Source organism: Semicossyphus pulcher, unplaced genomic scaffold (assembly GCF_022749685.1).
Source record: "Semicossyphus pulcher isolate SPU_LCO1_2020_fin unplaced genomic scaffold, fSemPul1.0.p SCAF_21, whole genome shotgun sequence".
Taxonomy (NCBI): domain Eukaryota; kingdom Metazoa; phylum Chordata; class Actinopteri; order Labriformes; family Labridae; genus Semicossyphus; species Semicossyphus pulcher.
This window is the reverse complement of record NW_027211695.1, coordinates 20,295,091-20,311,785: the sequence shown is the minus strand read 5'-3', so window position 1 is coordinate 20,311,785 and position 16,695 is coordinate 20,295,091. Positions and strand designations below refer to the sequence as shown.

Here is a 16,695-nt window from a genome sequence, read left to right as displayed (position 1 = left end):
TAAAACTATTGCTCATAATATAAGAAAAATAGACGAGATGTTAAGGAGCAAGCTCAAAGGCCACAATGCCAGAAAGTCTATGGTTTATTTTTTGTGTTATTATAGTGTATAAAGTTGAAATATGTTGCATGTACCTGTACAAGTCATCATTTCAGTTGAATAAATTAAGGAATTAGTTTTAGGTGCAAGTTATTAATACTTTGAATTAATAAATAAAGACTTAAGGTGTTTTTTTATTTAATACACTGGGGATATTTAGTAGTAGTAGTAAGTAAGAACACTCTTCTACTTGGAACAAATGTTAATAAATAAAAACTATTTGCCTTCAGCGGGCGTCACATTCAGTAACATTAGCAGACTAAGCTGAAGCTCAGACTAAAGCTGAAAATACAAACACAAAAAGATCGATAGAAACCAGATACGGGGAATTATGACCGCTTCAAATTCACAGTGCTTTAATAATTAAAGTTGAATTTCAATTTACATTAAAAGCATTTACATTTATATTTACAGCATTCCATAATTTATAAAAACAAAATGGTTAAGCTAATAATTGAGTCGTTATAGAAATGGGTGCGGTGCAGTTTGCAGATATCTGCCGTCAGCCACAACGTCACTGTCGCAAACACCGACTGTCGTGAACACTGGCCGCCCACTGAAGATGGCGGCGGAGCTGCATCCGCGGAGCGGAAAGCTGATCGGCCTGTCCAACTCGAACCGGACCGCCCGGCGCAACCAGCCAGTCCAGGAGTTCAACCACGGTCTGGTGCTCAGTAAGGAGCCGCTGAGGGACCGGGATGTCTTCACCGTCCGCATTGACAAGAAGGTAAACAACAACAGGCCCGCTGCTGCTGCCTCTTAGTGAGGGAGAGAGCAGCGGGAGTGCGGGAGCAGCGCTAGGTGGACGGGCCGGTGGTCCGTCTCTGTCCGCAGTGAGGGGCTCTCTTACCCAGGCCGGTTCTGCTTGACAGCGACCACTGTTGTAGCGCCTGTAACGGGGTTTATTGCAGAGACTATCAAGGGTTTTGCATGGAGATATTGGCTTTAAAAACACATACCTTCATGTAGACATGTTTAACTCATCACCAGGCTAATGATAACCTGCTTGTTGCCTTGGTAGCGTCAGTTAGCCATGCTAATGAGCCGCTAGCAGCAGCAGCGGTGTGATGTCAGGCTAGCCGGGGCTAGCTTCTCTGAAAGGAGCTATTGGGGCTCTGCCGTGTGTTGACAAGGACGTGTTGGTGTTTATTGCAATACAGGAGCCAAACCAAGCTGGTTAACGGAGCCCTGGTGTTTTGTTTGGTCGGTGACAGCTGTAGTTTGGTGCCTGTCAAACCTCCCTGACAGACTCTCCCGCTGGCTAGCTAATAATACTGCAGTGCTCAGACCAGGCTGGGCTATCATAGTTACCCTGTGTGTGAAGCTAAGTAGACACAATGCATACAGTTAGCCACAGCAATCTGCTATCAGTGTTGTCAATAACACCAGGGCTGCATGTTAAAGGTTGTAGCTTAACCTTTTCGTGAGTCTCATTACAAACACACTCAGACCTCAGCGCTGATCAAGCTGCCCTGCTTGGTCTGCTTGCGGTTTGACCACTTTACTGTTAAACTGATTAACAGCTAGTTGTTGTACACAGACGCTCATTGTTTGTTTTCATTTGTGTTTTATTACACTTTTTATCAGAAACCATTTTAAGATGTTTTACAAAAGAAGTATGATGAACCAACCAAGTGTAGAGAACATATCTGACACGACTACACACGTTGTTCTTTAGTTTATCTAGATATCACAGTGTCCTCATTTCGTCCTTGTATTCTCTTTAAAAGCTCGACCTGTTATTTGTTATAAAAATGGAGATCGTAAATATACTCTGTACTATGCAGATCCAGTATTTCATCCATCCATATTTCCTCCATTTACTTGAAATTGTAGCTTATATGTACACACCATTAGTGCTTATCTGTGGCCTGTGCATTGTGACTCAGGTCTCTGCTTATCATATCCATGTTTGTGCACATTGTTTTTGCTGTTATCAGTGTCGGAGACCTTGCATGTCGTAATGGCCTTTAACTCTGCTGCCGTCAACCTTACCGCCAACAGCACGGCAGCTCCAGAGCACCTACTGTATGTAAATTATTATCCATCCCTTATGGCGCTCTCAGCCCGATAAGAGCTCTCATAAACAGCCTCATGCTCTGCGTGACATGCTCTGCCTGTCTGAAAATCAATACTTTTCCATCACAGAGCACCCAGACGGGCATGAATGCCCATCCTGTCTACTGACTTCCACTGAGCTACGCTGGATGTTGAAAACATAGGGCAGGATGTTTGCATGTTGTGTGTGTGTTTTTTTAAGCATAGATGTCAAACATTTTCCATCTTAAGCTTTTCAATGTGAGGATTTGCTTCCTTTATTATAACCTTGTGTGATAGTAAATGAAATATCTGTGGGTCGTGTGCCGGTGCTCAGGAAACAACAAGCATCTTAAGGATGTAACCTTTGGCTCTGAGACATTTGGATAGATCTTTAAAAGCAAACTATTCGGTCGGACGTTTGTACATTTTCTCATGTGGCGGGAGTTTGGCTGGAAGAAGTGTTTTTAATTGTTTCTTTATTACACTAAAACAGAAAGCACATTTGGCTGGAGACCGTGAGTGGATCTCCAGACGCCTTTCTGGTCAGAGTTTCACGAGGCGCTCGAAAGCATATTTAAAGGAGCAGCGCACCCCTGGAAAAAGCCTGTCAGTCAAAGTTCTCTGTAATCAATAATATCTGAAATTGGCGCCATAGCTGTGGAGAAAGTCGTACAAACAGATGGTGGTTTCGCCCGTGCTACATTCCTACAACACCCAGCATGCATTGCGGCCCTCCCTCTGAAAGGAACGGCCCAGCGAGAAAAAAAAGCGAAATGCTTTAAGAACATAACGGTGAATCGTCTAAAACATCTTCATGTGTGGAGTCAACATTTCAAACCTGACGGTTCTGAACGAGACGTGACATCGGAGGCGGCGTCCTGGATTGAGGAAGTGTAGTTACATAGTCTGGCGGAGGTTTTCCAGAGCCCGTTGGAGAAGAGGATATCGTCCTCCAAAGGCTCAGAGCGATATTGCTTTTTATTTCCTACCATAACGGCGTTAGCTCCCAATAACAGCGTGAAAGGACTGAGGTTGAAAATCAGCGGACTGGCCCTTTAACTTACTGGTCTCTGCTAGGAAGTGCTGATTTTCAGGCGGGGCGACCTGATGAATATCTGTTTGGTAAAAAAGCAACCACAAGGCGCCGGCTGCTTGGATTGATATCAGTCATTGATATTTACGTCTCCAGAAACGTGTGTTTCTTAAACGCTGACCTTTGACCTACGTGGGTCAAAATTGTGAGGTCATTACGGCCTCATTTTGTGGAGGTATTGAATGAATAACTAGTTATATATATATATGTATATATACACACACACATATATACACATGGCAGGGGAGCTCTTTAGCTAACATTAGCTCCAAAATGCAACGTCATTATCATTTTGGTCATTGGTTGTGGAGGCGACACAATGCTCACTGTTTAGATGGTATTATTAGGATATACAGTAAACTCATACATAGACTTGTATAGCTGTCATGATAGCAGCATGTTAACAGTGACGTGTCTTTATCCTCTAACTTTTCTTTAAATCACATGTGTCATAATAAAACATAAAATCAGTCACAAACATTTAAATAAGTATTGATGCTTTTATTGTGAAATGTCAGTACTTTAAATTGTGTGTGTGTGCGTCTGTGTGTGTGTGTGTGTGCGTGTGTGTGTGTGTCTCTTACCCCTCTGAACAGTCGTGTCTGTGCTTCCCATGACCTGCTTCTTTTTGATGCAATTAATATTTAATTGTTTTCCAAAAGCTGTCCGATGGTCCTACTTGGCATGTATGATTGTACCCTGCAGTTATCGCTCCTTTGAACACACACACACACACACACACACACACACACACACACACACACACACAAAGAGAAGAGAAGAGGAGAGAGAGAGGGGGAGAGATAGTGCGAGGCAGACACCCACAGGCGTTACGTAAGTGAACAAGCGAGGGAAAGAGATGTCTGTCTCCTCCACACGGCGACCCGGTCAGGCTGAGTTCCTTCTAAATCTGTTAACCCAGATACTCGGCTATCGTAGCACACTGCCTTACATAGCACCTGCCTCACAGCTGAGGAGGACACCGTGGGGGAAGACAAAGGCAGGGAGGCGAACGGGACAGCTTTTAAAAAAAGACAGCATCAATCCCGGAGGAATGTTTGCTATTGTTTTCTCCTCATCGAGGAGGTGAGGTGCAGAAAAACATCCCGGGAGCCGGCCGGGCTTCAATGTTACGCTCAAGGTCACTTCATCGGGGTGGATTTCTGCCAACTTAAAGCAGAGTCCTGTGGAGCAGCGGGGGAGAAGGAGGAGGAAAAAGATGGCTGAAGGTTGAGCTTAAAGTTCCCGAGTACTTCAGACTGCGTTTGTTGAGGAACAACCTGCGCTGCTTTCTGTCGGATGTCTTTCTCCGGGGCAGGGGGGGGCGGGGGGCGGCAGGTGGAGTGCAGCGAGCCGGGACATCACTCCTCAGTGGGATGACGTGGAGTCGTGCCCCCGTGTCGGAGAAGCATCTGCTGGGCTGAAGTGTCTCTGAGCAGGACTCCGACTCTGCTCCGTAGCTCTGCAGAGGAGCCAGATGAAGAAGACAGACTTCACCCCCAGAGATCAATAAAGCATCATCGTGAGCGTACTTTGGTGTTTCTGGGAAGACATGGATACCTCCGGCTGCACGACATGCGATATGCAAAAACACGAGGACTTCTTCAGTCAAACATTGGTTCCGTGTTCTCCAGCGTTGAAGGCGAGATCATGAAGGTGACGCTTTCTTTCATGTTTAAAAGCTGCTCTGTCTGCACGGCTGGACCACACCAGCATCTGTGTTGAGACGGAGCACGCCACGGGTTCGTCTTTAAGTCGTGTTAATGAGAAATAGATTTGTTTGACCCTGGGTTCATTCTTCCAAACTGTACTGCAGGTTATTAATAGTTACACGTGCAGTCGTCGCCGCTACGCTCTGCTGTCGGAGCGCTCGTTCACACCGTCCTGCTTTGTTTTCAAAGGAGCCCTCCCTGAGCTACGTGCTTTGCTGACAGAACGCCTAAAAATAACAAGACGGATCACACAACAAGGCTCACTTTGTTTTCCATCTCGTCCTGCAGTTTTTAGCTCGGCGCTTCACTCTTTGAGTCTCACAGCTCAGAGTAACAGCTGCTGACAACCGTGCTGTTACTACTTTCTCTTTTTCTGCCTCTAAAGTTCAAGTTTTGGGCTTCAGATCCGTCTGTGTTTACATGTGAAGGCTGTTATTAACGTATCAAACATGATGTTGTGTTATAAGAGTATAAGATAGCTGAATATATTCTCTGTCCCCCCTCAGGTGAACTCGTGGAGCGGTTCCATCGAGATCGGCGTCACGGCCCTGGACCCCGCCGCTCTGGACTTCCCCAGCAGCGCCACAGGCCTCAAAGGCGGCTCCTGGATCGTGTCGGGCTGCTCGGTGCTACGGGACGGCCGCTCCGTCCTGGAGGAGTACGGCCGCGACCTCGATCAGCTCGCCGAGGGCGACCGCGTGGGCATTCAGCGCAGCGCCCGCGGGGAGCTCCACCTCTGGGTGAACGGCCAGGACTGTGGCGCGGCGGCGAGCGGCCTGCCGACGAAGCTCTGGGCGGTGGTGGACCTGTACGGCAAGTGCACCCAAGTGACGGTGGTGAGCTGCGAGCCGCCGCCGCCCTCTGCGGAGAAAGAGACAATAGAGAGGGAGGAGGAGGTGGAGGATGAGGAGGAGGAGGAGGAGGAGGAAGAGGTGGTTGTGTGCGGGGGTCGGGAGGACGTGGGAATCACGGCACTGATGAATGTGGCAGCAATGAATGGAATGATGAACGGAGATGAAGGTATGAGGCCTGTTTTATCAACTTATAGTCTAAACTGCATTCTGGGATTTGTAGTTCTCACCTGTCTCGCTCTTCTTCCTGTCAGTGCCTGAGCTCAGCTGCAGTCACAGCAGACCAGACAAGTTCCCCAACAACCTGGAGCCAGACACGGGTGAGAAAGCCCTCCTCGGATCAGCCGACGGCTCCCTGCATCATCACCATCATACTGACCACCTAATCTTTCTCCTCTCCTCCTCTCCTCCTCTTTCTCCTCTTCTTTCTCCTCTTCTTTCTCCTTCTCAGTTCTAACGGAGCACCAGCTCTTCGACGTGTTCAACAACGCAATAGTATCTTTTTACCGCTCTGAAGATGAGGGCGGAGGGGAGGATGGTGGAGGCGGAGGAGGATCAGGCGGCGGCGGCAGCGGAGGCGGTAACACAGGAACTGACTCCTCCTCTAGGAACGACCGAGGGAGCAGCAACAGCAGCGGAGGAGGCGCCGTCAACAGCGACAGCGGGACGGGGACGACGGCAGGAAGCGGAGGAGGAAGTGGCACCGGGGAAAGCGGGAATACGAACAACAGCCCCGCTGGTAACGGAGGGGTCGTGCAGGGGGTCATGACCGGCGGGATGACGACGAACGACGCGCTGCTTTTCCACGAGAAGTGCGGCACGCTGATCAAACTGAGCAACAACAACAAGACGGCGGAGCGGAGGAGGCCGCTGGACGAGTTCAACAACGGCGTGGTGATGACCAACCGGCCGCTGCGGCACAACGAGATGTTTGAGGTGAGTTCAGTCGCACAGTTTGTTCACACACGAAACATAAAGAAGCTTCAGCTTAAATAACGTGTGTTTTCAGATCCGCATCGATAAGCTGGTGGACAAATGGTCCGGCTCGATAGAGATCGGCGTGACCACACACAATCCCAACAACCTGGACTATCCTGCAACTATGACTAATCTGCGCTCAGGTAACGCACGCACACACACAGAGGCATGGACGACGTTAGAAAACACAGGAGGTGTTCATCCAGGTGTTACTCTGCGTCCATCAGGTACAATCATGATGAGTGGCTGTGGGATCCTGACCAACGGGAAAGGCACCCGCAGAGAGTACTGTGAATTCAGCCTCGACGAACTTCAGGTCTGTGCGCTCACACACACACACACACACACACACACACACACACACACACACACCTCATTCTGAGCGAGTGTGTCTGGTAATAATCTTTATGAACTCCTCTCGTCCTCGTTCAGGAGGGAGATCACATAGGGCTGATGCGCAAAGCCAGCGGAGCGCTCCATTTCTACATCAATGGCATCGACCAAGGTGAGCCTCCGTGAGACTTTGGAGACCTTTGGAAGGAGGCAGGAAGCCCGCTGCTGGGGGGGGGGGGGCTGGACGTGGGTGGTGGCGGTGACACAGTGGTGATGTCACAGCAGACAGATACGATGCTTCACAGTTGATTGTATGTGGCTGAGCAGTGACAGCAGGGATACAAAGATGTGACTGAAGATGTCTCCTCTCCTGACCACAGGTGTCGCTGCAGCACAGACCCCCGGCGTGGTCTACGGCGTGGTCGACCTGTACGGCATGGCCGTCAAAGTCACCATCGTCCACAACCACAACCACAGCGACCGCCTCAGACGCAACAACGCCATCATGAGGGCTCTTTCCCCCGACGTCGGCCGGCCCAGGCCAGCGCTCTCGCTCACCCCTGACCCCGAGGGGCCTGACCGGCTGCTCTTCCACCCCAACTGTGGTCTGAAGGCCGCCATCATCAGCGACGGCAGGACGGCGCTGCGGCCGCAGTGAGTTCACCTCCCACCGCGCAGCCTCTGAACTGTTGGCTGTTGTTTTAAAGTAATCGAGTTTCTTCTTCTCTCGCGGTCACAGCGCCACTGATGACTTTAACCACGGCGTGGTGCTGAGCAGCCGACCGCTGCGCTCAAACGAGGTGTTCCAGGTTCGTATCGACAAGATGGTGGACAAGTGGGCGGGCTCCATCGAGATTGGCGTCACAACGCACAACCCGGCGTACCTGCAGCTGCCCTCCACCATGACCAACCTGCGCTCAGGTAACAAATCTACTTTGTAGTTATTGTGCGAAACACCTGCTGAAGGTTGACTGACGGCTGTTTTCCAGGGACGTGGATGATGACGGGGAACGGCGTCATGCACAACGGGACAACAATACTGGATGAGTACGGACACAACCTGGACCGGCTCAAGGTGATTTGTGATGATTGATTCTTCCTCTCCTCTAAGCGTCTTCACTTCCTCTGCAGCACCGTTCACTGACACTGTTCCTCCTCCTGCAGGCGGGCGACACGGTGGGCGTGGTGCGGAAAGAAGACGGCAGCCTCCACTTCTTCGTGAACGGCGTGGCCCAGGGCCCGGCGGCGTGGAACGTCCCTCCCAGCGTGTACGCCGTGGTCGACCTCTACGGCCAGGCTGCTCAGGCCACCATCATGGACGACATGGGTGAGAGAGGGCGGGCGATAAAACGGAGCTCTCTTTAAACAGGAGGCTAAAATAACTCTGACCTTTCTGTTCCTCAGTGGACCTCCCTCCTCTCCCAGAGGACAGCTCAGACGGCCCCACAGCCATGTCCCCGGGGAGCCCCTGCTCGGTGGGCGGGGGCAGCACCACAAACGACCTGCGTTTTCACCAGCTACACGGCACCAACGCCGTCATCACCAACGGGGGGCGCACCGCCCTGCGTCAGAACTGTCGCAGCGAGTTCAACGACGCCATCGTCATTTCCAACAGGTGATGAACATGTTTGAGCGCACAGCGACGACTGAGCGGCGTTAAGACAGCAGGGTCTGAACTTGTCACTTTCCTGTAGGTGCCTTCGAGACGGAGAACTGTTTGAGATCATTATCCAGAAGATGGTGGACCGCTGGTCGGGTTCAATCGAAGCAGGTGAGCTGTTTCTGTCTTGTCCAGCTGCTTGTGTTTACTGTAACATTTAAAGGAACAAAGATACGCCATCAGAGATTAAGGAAACATGCCAAGTTAATACACTAGCTTCTTTTGGCTGCGTGATCCCGCCCACCGCCTATTTTGTCACCCCGTGTTGCCAGACGTGAATCAAATTGGCGCTCAGGACTCGTTGCTTGTCACTGTCGAAGCGCACGTCTTGCACTCGAGTAGGTTCAGTGTCCACAAACTGGCAACCCGCGCGAGCTTCGTGTCGGACTAGAAGCGTAGCTCTGTTCGGTGGTGAGAGCAAGTGAGTGAGAGAGACAGGAAGTGAGTCTTGCTTCCTGCTCGCTGCTGTGTGTTTAAAGTGACAGGAGTTAACCCGAAGCTAGCGGCAGCTTCGGCCCTGTGGCAGACCGGTAAGTCTCCCCTGTGCTCTCCGACCACGATGGGAACGCTGAAGCAGGAGAGGCTGACGTTCGACCGTGGGGAGACAACGCTCTCCAGTGAATTTAGACTGCAGTACCCTCTTTAGACACTAGCTGTCAGTGTTACATGTTGGTCCTTTAAAGTCTCCTCCTGCTTTGTAGACACAACCTGTGAATGTGTTTCATGTGCACTTATTGATTTGTCTGTATGTCCAGGAGTGACGGCTATCAGGCCGGAGGAGCTCGAGTTTCCAAACACGATGACTGATATCGACTACGACACGTGGATGCTCAGGTAGAACACTTGTATATATTGTCTGTGCATTAACGACCTTTTAAAATGACCTTTAGATCACAGCTCGTGCTCCACGTGAGTTTTCTAATCCTCCTCCTCCCGCAGTGGAACGGCCATCATGCAGGACGGCAACACGATGCGCAACAACTACGGCTGTGACCTCGACTCTCTGACCACCGGCTCACGCATCGGCATGATGCGCTCAGCCAGCGGCGACCTCCACTACTACATCAACGGCGTGGACCAAGGTGTCGCCTGCTCCGGCCTGCCACCAGGTAAAGGAGGCGTCGACAGAAACGTGAAGCGCGACTCTGCTGGAGCCGGATCTGCTTAATTGTCTCTCTCTCTCCCTCAGAAGTGTTCGCTGTGATCGACCTGTACGGTCAGTGCGTTCAGGTGTCCATCACCAGCTCCTCAGGCCCGCTGGACAACAGCCTCTGTACCAGCAACGTCACCGAGAAGAGCTTCCCCATCCACTCACCAGGTACACACCAGGGTCCCCGCTCAGGTCTGCAACAAATACCATCCTTACAATACTTTCTTATATATTAATTTAAATGCTTCATTCAGTCGTTATGAACGTTACGTAAAGACAAAACTAACATAAGTTCTTCTTTTGTGTGTGTCTGTCTGTGTGTGCGTGTGTGTGTGTGTGTGTGTGTAGTTGCAGGTGTTGCCCATCGGCTCCACTGTAAACACGGTAAGAACGTGGTGCTGCTCGGCGAGGGCTGCCAGGCCGTCCGAGTCGGAGGTTACGCTCACGGCATCGTGTTCAGCGCGAAGGAGCTCAAAGCAGACGAGCTGTTCGAGGTAAGAAGGCTCCAGCTTATTTATCCACCCGGTTAATCTTTTAATAATTATGTAAATTAACCTTAAACGCTGACACCTGAGCGTGATTAAAATGACATGGCGCATGTTTGCCCTCACGAGCTGGTGCTTCTCTCTCTCTCCTCTGCAGGTGAGGATCGATGAGGTGGATGAGCAGTGGTGCGGTTCGCTGCACATCGGTCTGACCACGCTGTCCCCCCCGGAGCTGCCGTCCTGCCCGCTGTCAGGCCTCTCCCCCTCCCTCCCGCAGCTTCGCACCAAGGTCACCTGGCTGCTCTGCGGCTCCGAGGTCCGTCGCAACGGCGTGCTGCAGCGCCAGAACTACTGCTGCTCACTGGACCGGTTGACGGTGAGCTGCCCCCTCCCTGCTGCCCCCTCCCTGCTGCTCTGTGGGCTCGGCTCCAGACAGAAACACTTCAGGCATTCCTCTCAGCTTCACAATATGTGAGAGAAAAGACGCTCCATAAATACTTGACTGATGATCACTCTCTCCTCTCAGGTTGGGAACCGTGTGGGTGTAAAGCGGTGCAGTGACGACACCATGCACATCTTCATTGACGGAGAAGACATGGGACCTGCAGCGACCGCAGTAGCCAAGGTACACACAAACATACGCACACTTACATTTACATTTCACAGCCCTTTGTCCCCGCGCTGCCACTCAGCACCTCCCTCTGCCTCCCTGCAGAACGTGTACGCAGTTCTGGACCTGTACGGGCGGATAACGGCGGTGTCCATCGTGAGCTCGTCGTTGATGGAGGACACGGAGAGCGTGAAGGCGCCGTCTCTCTCGTCAGACAGCTGCAGCGAAGGGGAGGAGGACAGCTCTCCTGTCAGAGAGGTAGGAGCTTTAAAGAGGGGGCGTTCAAGACATAAATATAATATTCCAATGCTGGATGTTCAGACTGAACGTGGGTGAAGTTTCAAATCTGTAGGTCGAAGTATGTCGGAGTAATCCGCAGGCTGCTGTGAACGCCAGGTTTCACACAGTTTTTTCTACACGCTGCACTTTGTGATGTCACAAAGGCTTCGGAAACTGGCCAATCAGAAGAAAGCAGGCTTGTAGGGGCGGGGTTTCTTAAAGGGACAGAGCTGATCGAGTTGTTTCAGGCAGAGGCTGTATGAGGGCGTGCACAGAGCACCAGTGTGAGAAACATGAGGAGTTTTTTTAACTGTAAATTATGCTAAGCTACATGTAGCACAGAGTGAAATATGAAGCTTGAAGTTAGCGTAACACCGCCCCTTTAAATAGAGGCAATGCCAGTAGTTCAAAGAGAATGAACGTCTTGTCTCTCCAGGTGGAGGCGGAGCCGTGCGTGCTGGTGCCGACCGTCATGGCGTTCCTGGAAAACCACGGGAAGAACATCCAGCTGTCCAACCAGAACCTGACAGCAGCCCGAGTGTCGAGCTACAACCAGGGTCTGCTGGTCACCGCCCAGCCGCTGGCTCGCCAGCAGCTGTTCCAGGTAGCATTTTAGGCGACTATACTCAGGCTGTGTTTCAGGTGACGATAATTTAGTTAACGCTCTTTCTGGTCACCAGTTTCAGATCGACCGTCTGAACCCGTCGTGGACGTCGTCGCTGTCGTTAGGGGTGATAGGTCACTCCCCCGACCGGCTCAACTTCCCCTCCACGGCGTGTTGTCTGAAACGCTCCGCCTGGCTGCTGCAGAGGGACTCGGTCTTCCACAACTCCCTAAAGGTAACGCACAAACACACGTGCTGTCGAAGTAACTATCGATACTTCTCTCTTCTCTGTCTCTTCTCTTCACTTGGCTGATCTCCCCTCCGTCCGTCTGTCTTCCTCAGATATGTGAGAACTACGGTCCTAATCTGGACACTTGTCCGGAGGGGACGGTGTTGGGTCTGCTGGTGGACGCCAACAGCTGTCTCCACCTCTACGTCAACGGCATGGACCAGGGCGTGGCGGCGCAGGACATCCCCTCACCCTGCTACCCCTTCATCGACCTGTACGGCCAGTGTGAACAGGTCGGCGCTACGGACACACACATACTGAGGTTTCACATCACTAGTCACTAAACCCTAAGATGATGATGTGCTAATGGATGTTTGCGTGTCATGGCAGGTTACAATAGTCACAAACAACGTGCCGGCTGTGGGGGGAGAGAGCGGGGAGAGCCGCTGTCAGGGCGACATGGAGAAGGCCGACATGGTTGACGGTACGCAGACAAAGATTACAGTTTGTTTTTCTTTTAGTCTTTAATTTGATCGATAAGTTAAATCTGCTTTCTCTCTGCAGGAATCAAAGAGAGTGTGTGCTGGACGCCGCCTCCAGAGGTCAACCCCAACAAGACCTGTGAGTACCAGGCGCTGTGCTCGCGCTTCAAGGACCTGCTCACGCTACCAGGTGAGTTTGACTTCTCCCACGATCTCTGCTTTAAGCCTCACATCTTTATTCATCTCACAATGTTCTCTCCTCCGTCTGTAAGATGGCTATTTTAATGAAGACGCAAAGTACAACCTGTGCTACTGTGAGTCCTGCCACAAGCTCCGGGGGGACGAGGCTTATTACAAGAGAGGAGAGCCGCCCCGGGACTACGCCCTGCCCTTTGGGTGGTGTCGTTTTGCCCTCAGGTGAGTGGACGACCTCACAGTTAGATGAGTTTATAAAATATGGCCCTATAACTCCACCACGTGTGTCTCTCATCATGTGTCCTCTGTGCAGGATCAAGCCCCACTGTGAGGTTTCCAACGCACTGAAGAAGTGGCACATAGCGTACCACGGCACCAGTGTAGGAGCCCTGCGACGCACGCTGGACCACAGCCAGCTGCTGCCCGGTAGGAAACTCGCACTGTGCTTCAAGGTCAAAGCATGTTGTTTCCTCCGTCTGCTCTCAGACACGTTGTGCTCACGGCTGAAGACAGACGATCCTCTCTGCAGCGCTGTGGCTTCACTTTCCTGAGAGGTTAAAACTGCTTTTAAGAGCATCAGACAAAATCCTTTTTGTTTTCCCAGGGACGTCGTCGATCTTCTCAGTGTCCCCGGTGAAGGCGGAGGGACCGAACGGCTACAGCGAGCCAGAGGAGAACAGCGCCCCCGGTAGGGAGGTTCCCAGAGTGCGGCTTTCCCCCACTATGCGCTACTCCGGCATGGAGATCTTTGCCCCCAAAGTGCAGTAAGTCCACCTCTCTGTGTCGAGTTTATTTTAGAGCTAACCGGGAATAAGAGGAGACTCGCTGACGCTTCTTCTTCTTCTTCCCCTCCTGCAGATTTCAGGACCCTCGCTCTCACCGCTGCCACCAGGCTCAGGTGGGATTCCAGGTGTGCGTGCGCCCCGGCTCCTACAAGGTGGGGCCGCAGACGCTCGGCAACAGCGAGCCCCTGGACCCTCGCTTCAGCAACTCAGAGATCGAGTGGATCACGAAGGAGCAGGGCGGCACGCTCCTCTACGGGCTGCTCATCCGGGTGGAGTGAACGAAGGACGAGGGTGGCATTCGGGTGGAAGTGGGGAGGGTCCGTTTTCGGCGCTCCTGGTACTTTTAAAAAAACACTGACAACCAAATCCAACCCCTGCCTTGAGCGAGAGACTCCTCTGGAATCCAGCTGTTCCTACTGTGGATTGTTGACAATTCAGCATCATTGATTTGTTTAGGTTGTTTTCAGTTGTTTGCTCTTGGACTCTTTTAACGGCCGGGGGCTACGGCGGTCTCAAAGAAGAACAGACACTGCCTGCACTTTATGTTTCGGACACTCGTGGGCGATTTTTAAACTAACTCCTCATCGACACGCCGCGTTAGTTTACTCGCTGCCGTTAGCTTTTGTTCGCCATGTTTCGGTTCTCATTCGTCCCAGCGTTTTTATTCACCCTCACGAGCTCTCTGCCCTCTCACACGGCGCTTACTTCGACGCTTCATCACCTCTGCTCTGGTCAGTGTTATAATTTAGGAGGAGCTGTCCCCCTGCCAACCTGCACGTGAATGGACCGTCACCGAAAAAGACTTTAAATGTGGGTCAGAAGAAAAAACGAGTGACAATGTTTTCAAAAAAATATTTAAGAAAGACACTTGAATCTGAGAATGAACCCAAGAGTGTCTTGTGATCGTGACGTCTGTAGGAGGGGGAACTTTTTAAACTGGAGGAAGAACAAATGTTTACACATGTACCCCTGTATGTCGCTGTCCTCGTCGTGTCTCCACATGAGCAGTCTGGCTCCTTCACGCGTTTGTGTTCCGGCCCAGCGTCTCGTCTCGTCTCGTCTGATGGAAAACATTCACAGGCTTCAAACTGTGGAGGAAACTGGAAGGACTGACTGCTGAAGAAATGACCTCCTGCACCTTCTGAGCTAAGAACTGCGTGGAGATAATGAATTGCATACGATATGCCAGCCTTACAGCTTGAACTGAGAGGATCCATCATGAAATATTTAAATATATATTTAATTCTAGACTTGGTAGGTTTTGATACATGAAAAGGAGAAAAAGGAAAAGTGCTACATTTTGGGAAATATGCTCATTAGCTTTCCAGCTAATGGGCTAGCTTGATGACAATGTCATGACTGAATGGTAACTATGAAGCTCCAGCTAGCAGACAGCTAACTTAGCTTAGCATACAGACTGGAAACAAGGAGAAGCAGGCGGCCTGGCTCTGTCCAAAGCTATACGCTCCTCTGAAACTCACCAGTCATGTGTTTAGGAAAACAAAGAAGCGTAAAAACGATGTTTAACTTGGGTTATGAGCGGGACGGTCTTTACTAAAATCAGTTGCTTGGTAACCAAACGGAGACTGAACGTCAGTTGCTTGGCAACAAACAGTCTAATCTAAACACATAGCTAGCTTACATTAGCTTCTGTAAAACAGCAAATCCTTTTTTTTTTTACACTTTAGTTTTATACAAGTTAAAGAAATAAGATGAAACATTTCGGTACAGCCCAATGACCGTCTCTAAAGATGGACGACTCGCCATCTGCTCTCGTACGAAAGTGATGCCAAAATAGCCCCCGTGACGGGCGCTGCCATCTTGCCATGGTGACGTCATTTGGAGCCAGAGCTGCGCCGTAGCCACCTCCGCTAACCAAGGCACACGCGGCGCGTTTAACAGCAGATCAGCTTCTTGTGTTGGTCTGAACGCTCACAGAAACTTCACTGACTGTAGTGATTTGTCTTAGTTACGTCTCCTCTCGCCGGTCGTCCTCCACTCTGCTAATCAGGAACAGATCGGCTGCAGGAGCCGGATTGGTCAACAGAGCTGTCAATCATCATTTTGACAGCATCACATAACTAATTAAAACTAAACTTGTTAGAAAACACAGAAAAGAACTATAATGACAGAAACCATGTTTGACGTGTGTTTAGATTTTACAGTTTGACTCATCTGTTAACATGGAGGAGGCGGGGCTTATGAGCTATACTGCAGCCAGTCAGCAGGGGGCGACAGAGAGGGTTTGGCTTCACTTTCAGGGAGCTGTCACGTCGTCCATCTTTTGGTTCAGCCTTTCAGAGATGCTGTTGGGCGGGTGTTGTTATCTTTGGACAGATCCAGGCTAACGCTAAGCTAACAGTCCTGACTGTAGCTTCATGTTAGCTCATTTCTCGACTAGCGAACTCTCAACGAGGGTTCCCCCACGCTTTTTAAAATGGTTAAGTGTTTTCCCACATCACTCCCGCTGCCTGGCTTCCACATAACGTTTACTCTCACTCCACGCACACCTCCACTCTGATCCATCCATCTGTCACGTCTGACTCTGTGCAGCCTGCAGGAGCTGCAGGGTGACGAGTCGTCTGCATCCCACGACCTACGCTGGTGTTTACATCGTGAATGTTACTCATTAGGGCTCTGCAGGTCATTCATTTCAACTTGATTTACATTCGTCAAATGTTTATTCAAAGGTTTTCATTTGATCCAAAACAGCCGCCTAATGGTTGATTGTATGTGAAGCGGTTCTTTCTTTTCTCACACCATTCTCAGTCACGTTGCCAATTTTTGTTTCGCCTGCTACAGAACAAGAAACCCCATGAAACGTTTTTCAAGGCACGGTTTTGATGAGTCAAACTCAAACAATATGTAATCGAAGAAGCTCAGTCACCTTCTCAGAGCAGCTGTGGGTTTGGCAAAGGAAAAACTTCCGATCAAAAATGTGAAAAATATTATTATATGGGTTGTTTACGGCCCGTTGCTGCTTTGTACAATTTAATTTGTATTTTCTTTTTGTTTTTCTGTATGTGCGTTGTACAGGCTGTTACATAACAAATCATATCTTCCTGATTTATAAAAAATGAAAATAAACTGACAGACAGTATGCACAGAGA

General features: G+C 50.5%; 1 protein-coding gene across 1 annotated transcript; it reads left to right on the top strand.

The window, feature by feature from the left end:
- Positions 1 to 659: 659 nt before the first annotated feature.
- Positions 660 to 16,695, top strand: neurl4 (neuralized E3 ubiquitin protein ligase 4). Its single transcript, XM_069671962.1, has 29 exons — positions 660 to 826; positions 5,451 to 5,964; positions 6,050 to 6,115; positions 6,247 to 6,731; positions 6,805 to 6,916; positions 7,001 to 7,089; positions 7,206 to 7,278; positions 7,487 to 7,760; positions 7,846 to 8,027; positions 8,096 to 8,181; positions 8,271 to 8,433; positions 8,511 to 8,721; positions 8,801 to 8,877; positions 9,522 to 9,600; positions 9,706 to 9,875; positions 9,956 to 10,108; positions 10,265 to 10,410; positions 10,559 to 10,777; positions 10,928 to 11,026; positions 11,117 to 11,269; positions 11,727 to 11,894; positions 11,971 to 12,129; positions 12,237 to 12,416; positions 12,514 to 12,607; positions 12,688 to 12,795; positions 12,878 to 13,022; positions 13,114 to 13,226; positions 13,405 to 13,564; positions 13,659 to 16,695. Exons 1-29 carry the CDS (start codon positions 662 to 664, stop codon positions 13,861 to 13,863), a joined length of 4,848 nt encoding a protein of 1,615 aa, XP_069528063.1. The 5' UTR covers positions 660 to 661; the 3' UTR covers positions 13,864 to 16,695.

Excerpts from the sequence above, each read along its gene's own strand:
- neurl4 (XM_069671962.1), top strand. The coding sequence starts at position 662 with ATGGCGGCGGAGCTGCATCCGCGGAGCGGAAAGCTGATCGGCCTGTCC. Across the intron at positions 11,027-11,116 it reads CAGCGACCGCAGTAGCCAAG|AACGTGTACGCAGTTCTGGA; the intron begins GTACACACAAAC and ends GCCTCCCTGCAG. Across the intron at positions 11,895-11,970 it reads CTCGCCAGCAGCTGTTCCAG|TTTCAGATCGACCGTCTGAA; the intron begins GTAGCATTTTAG and ends TCTGGTCACCAG.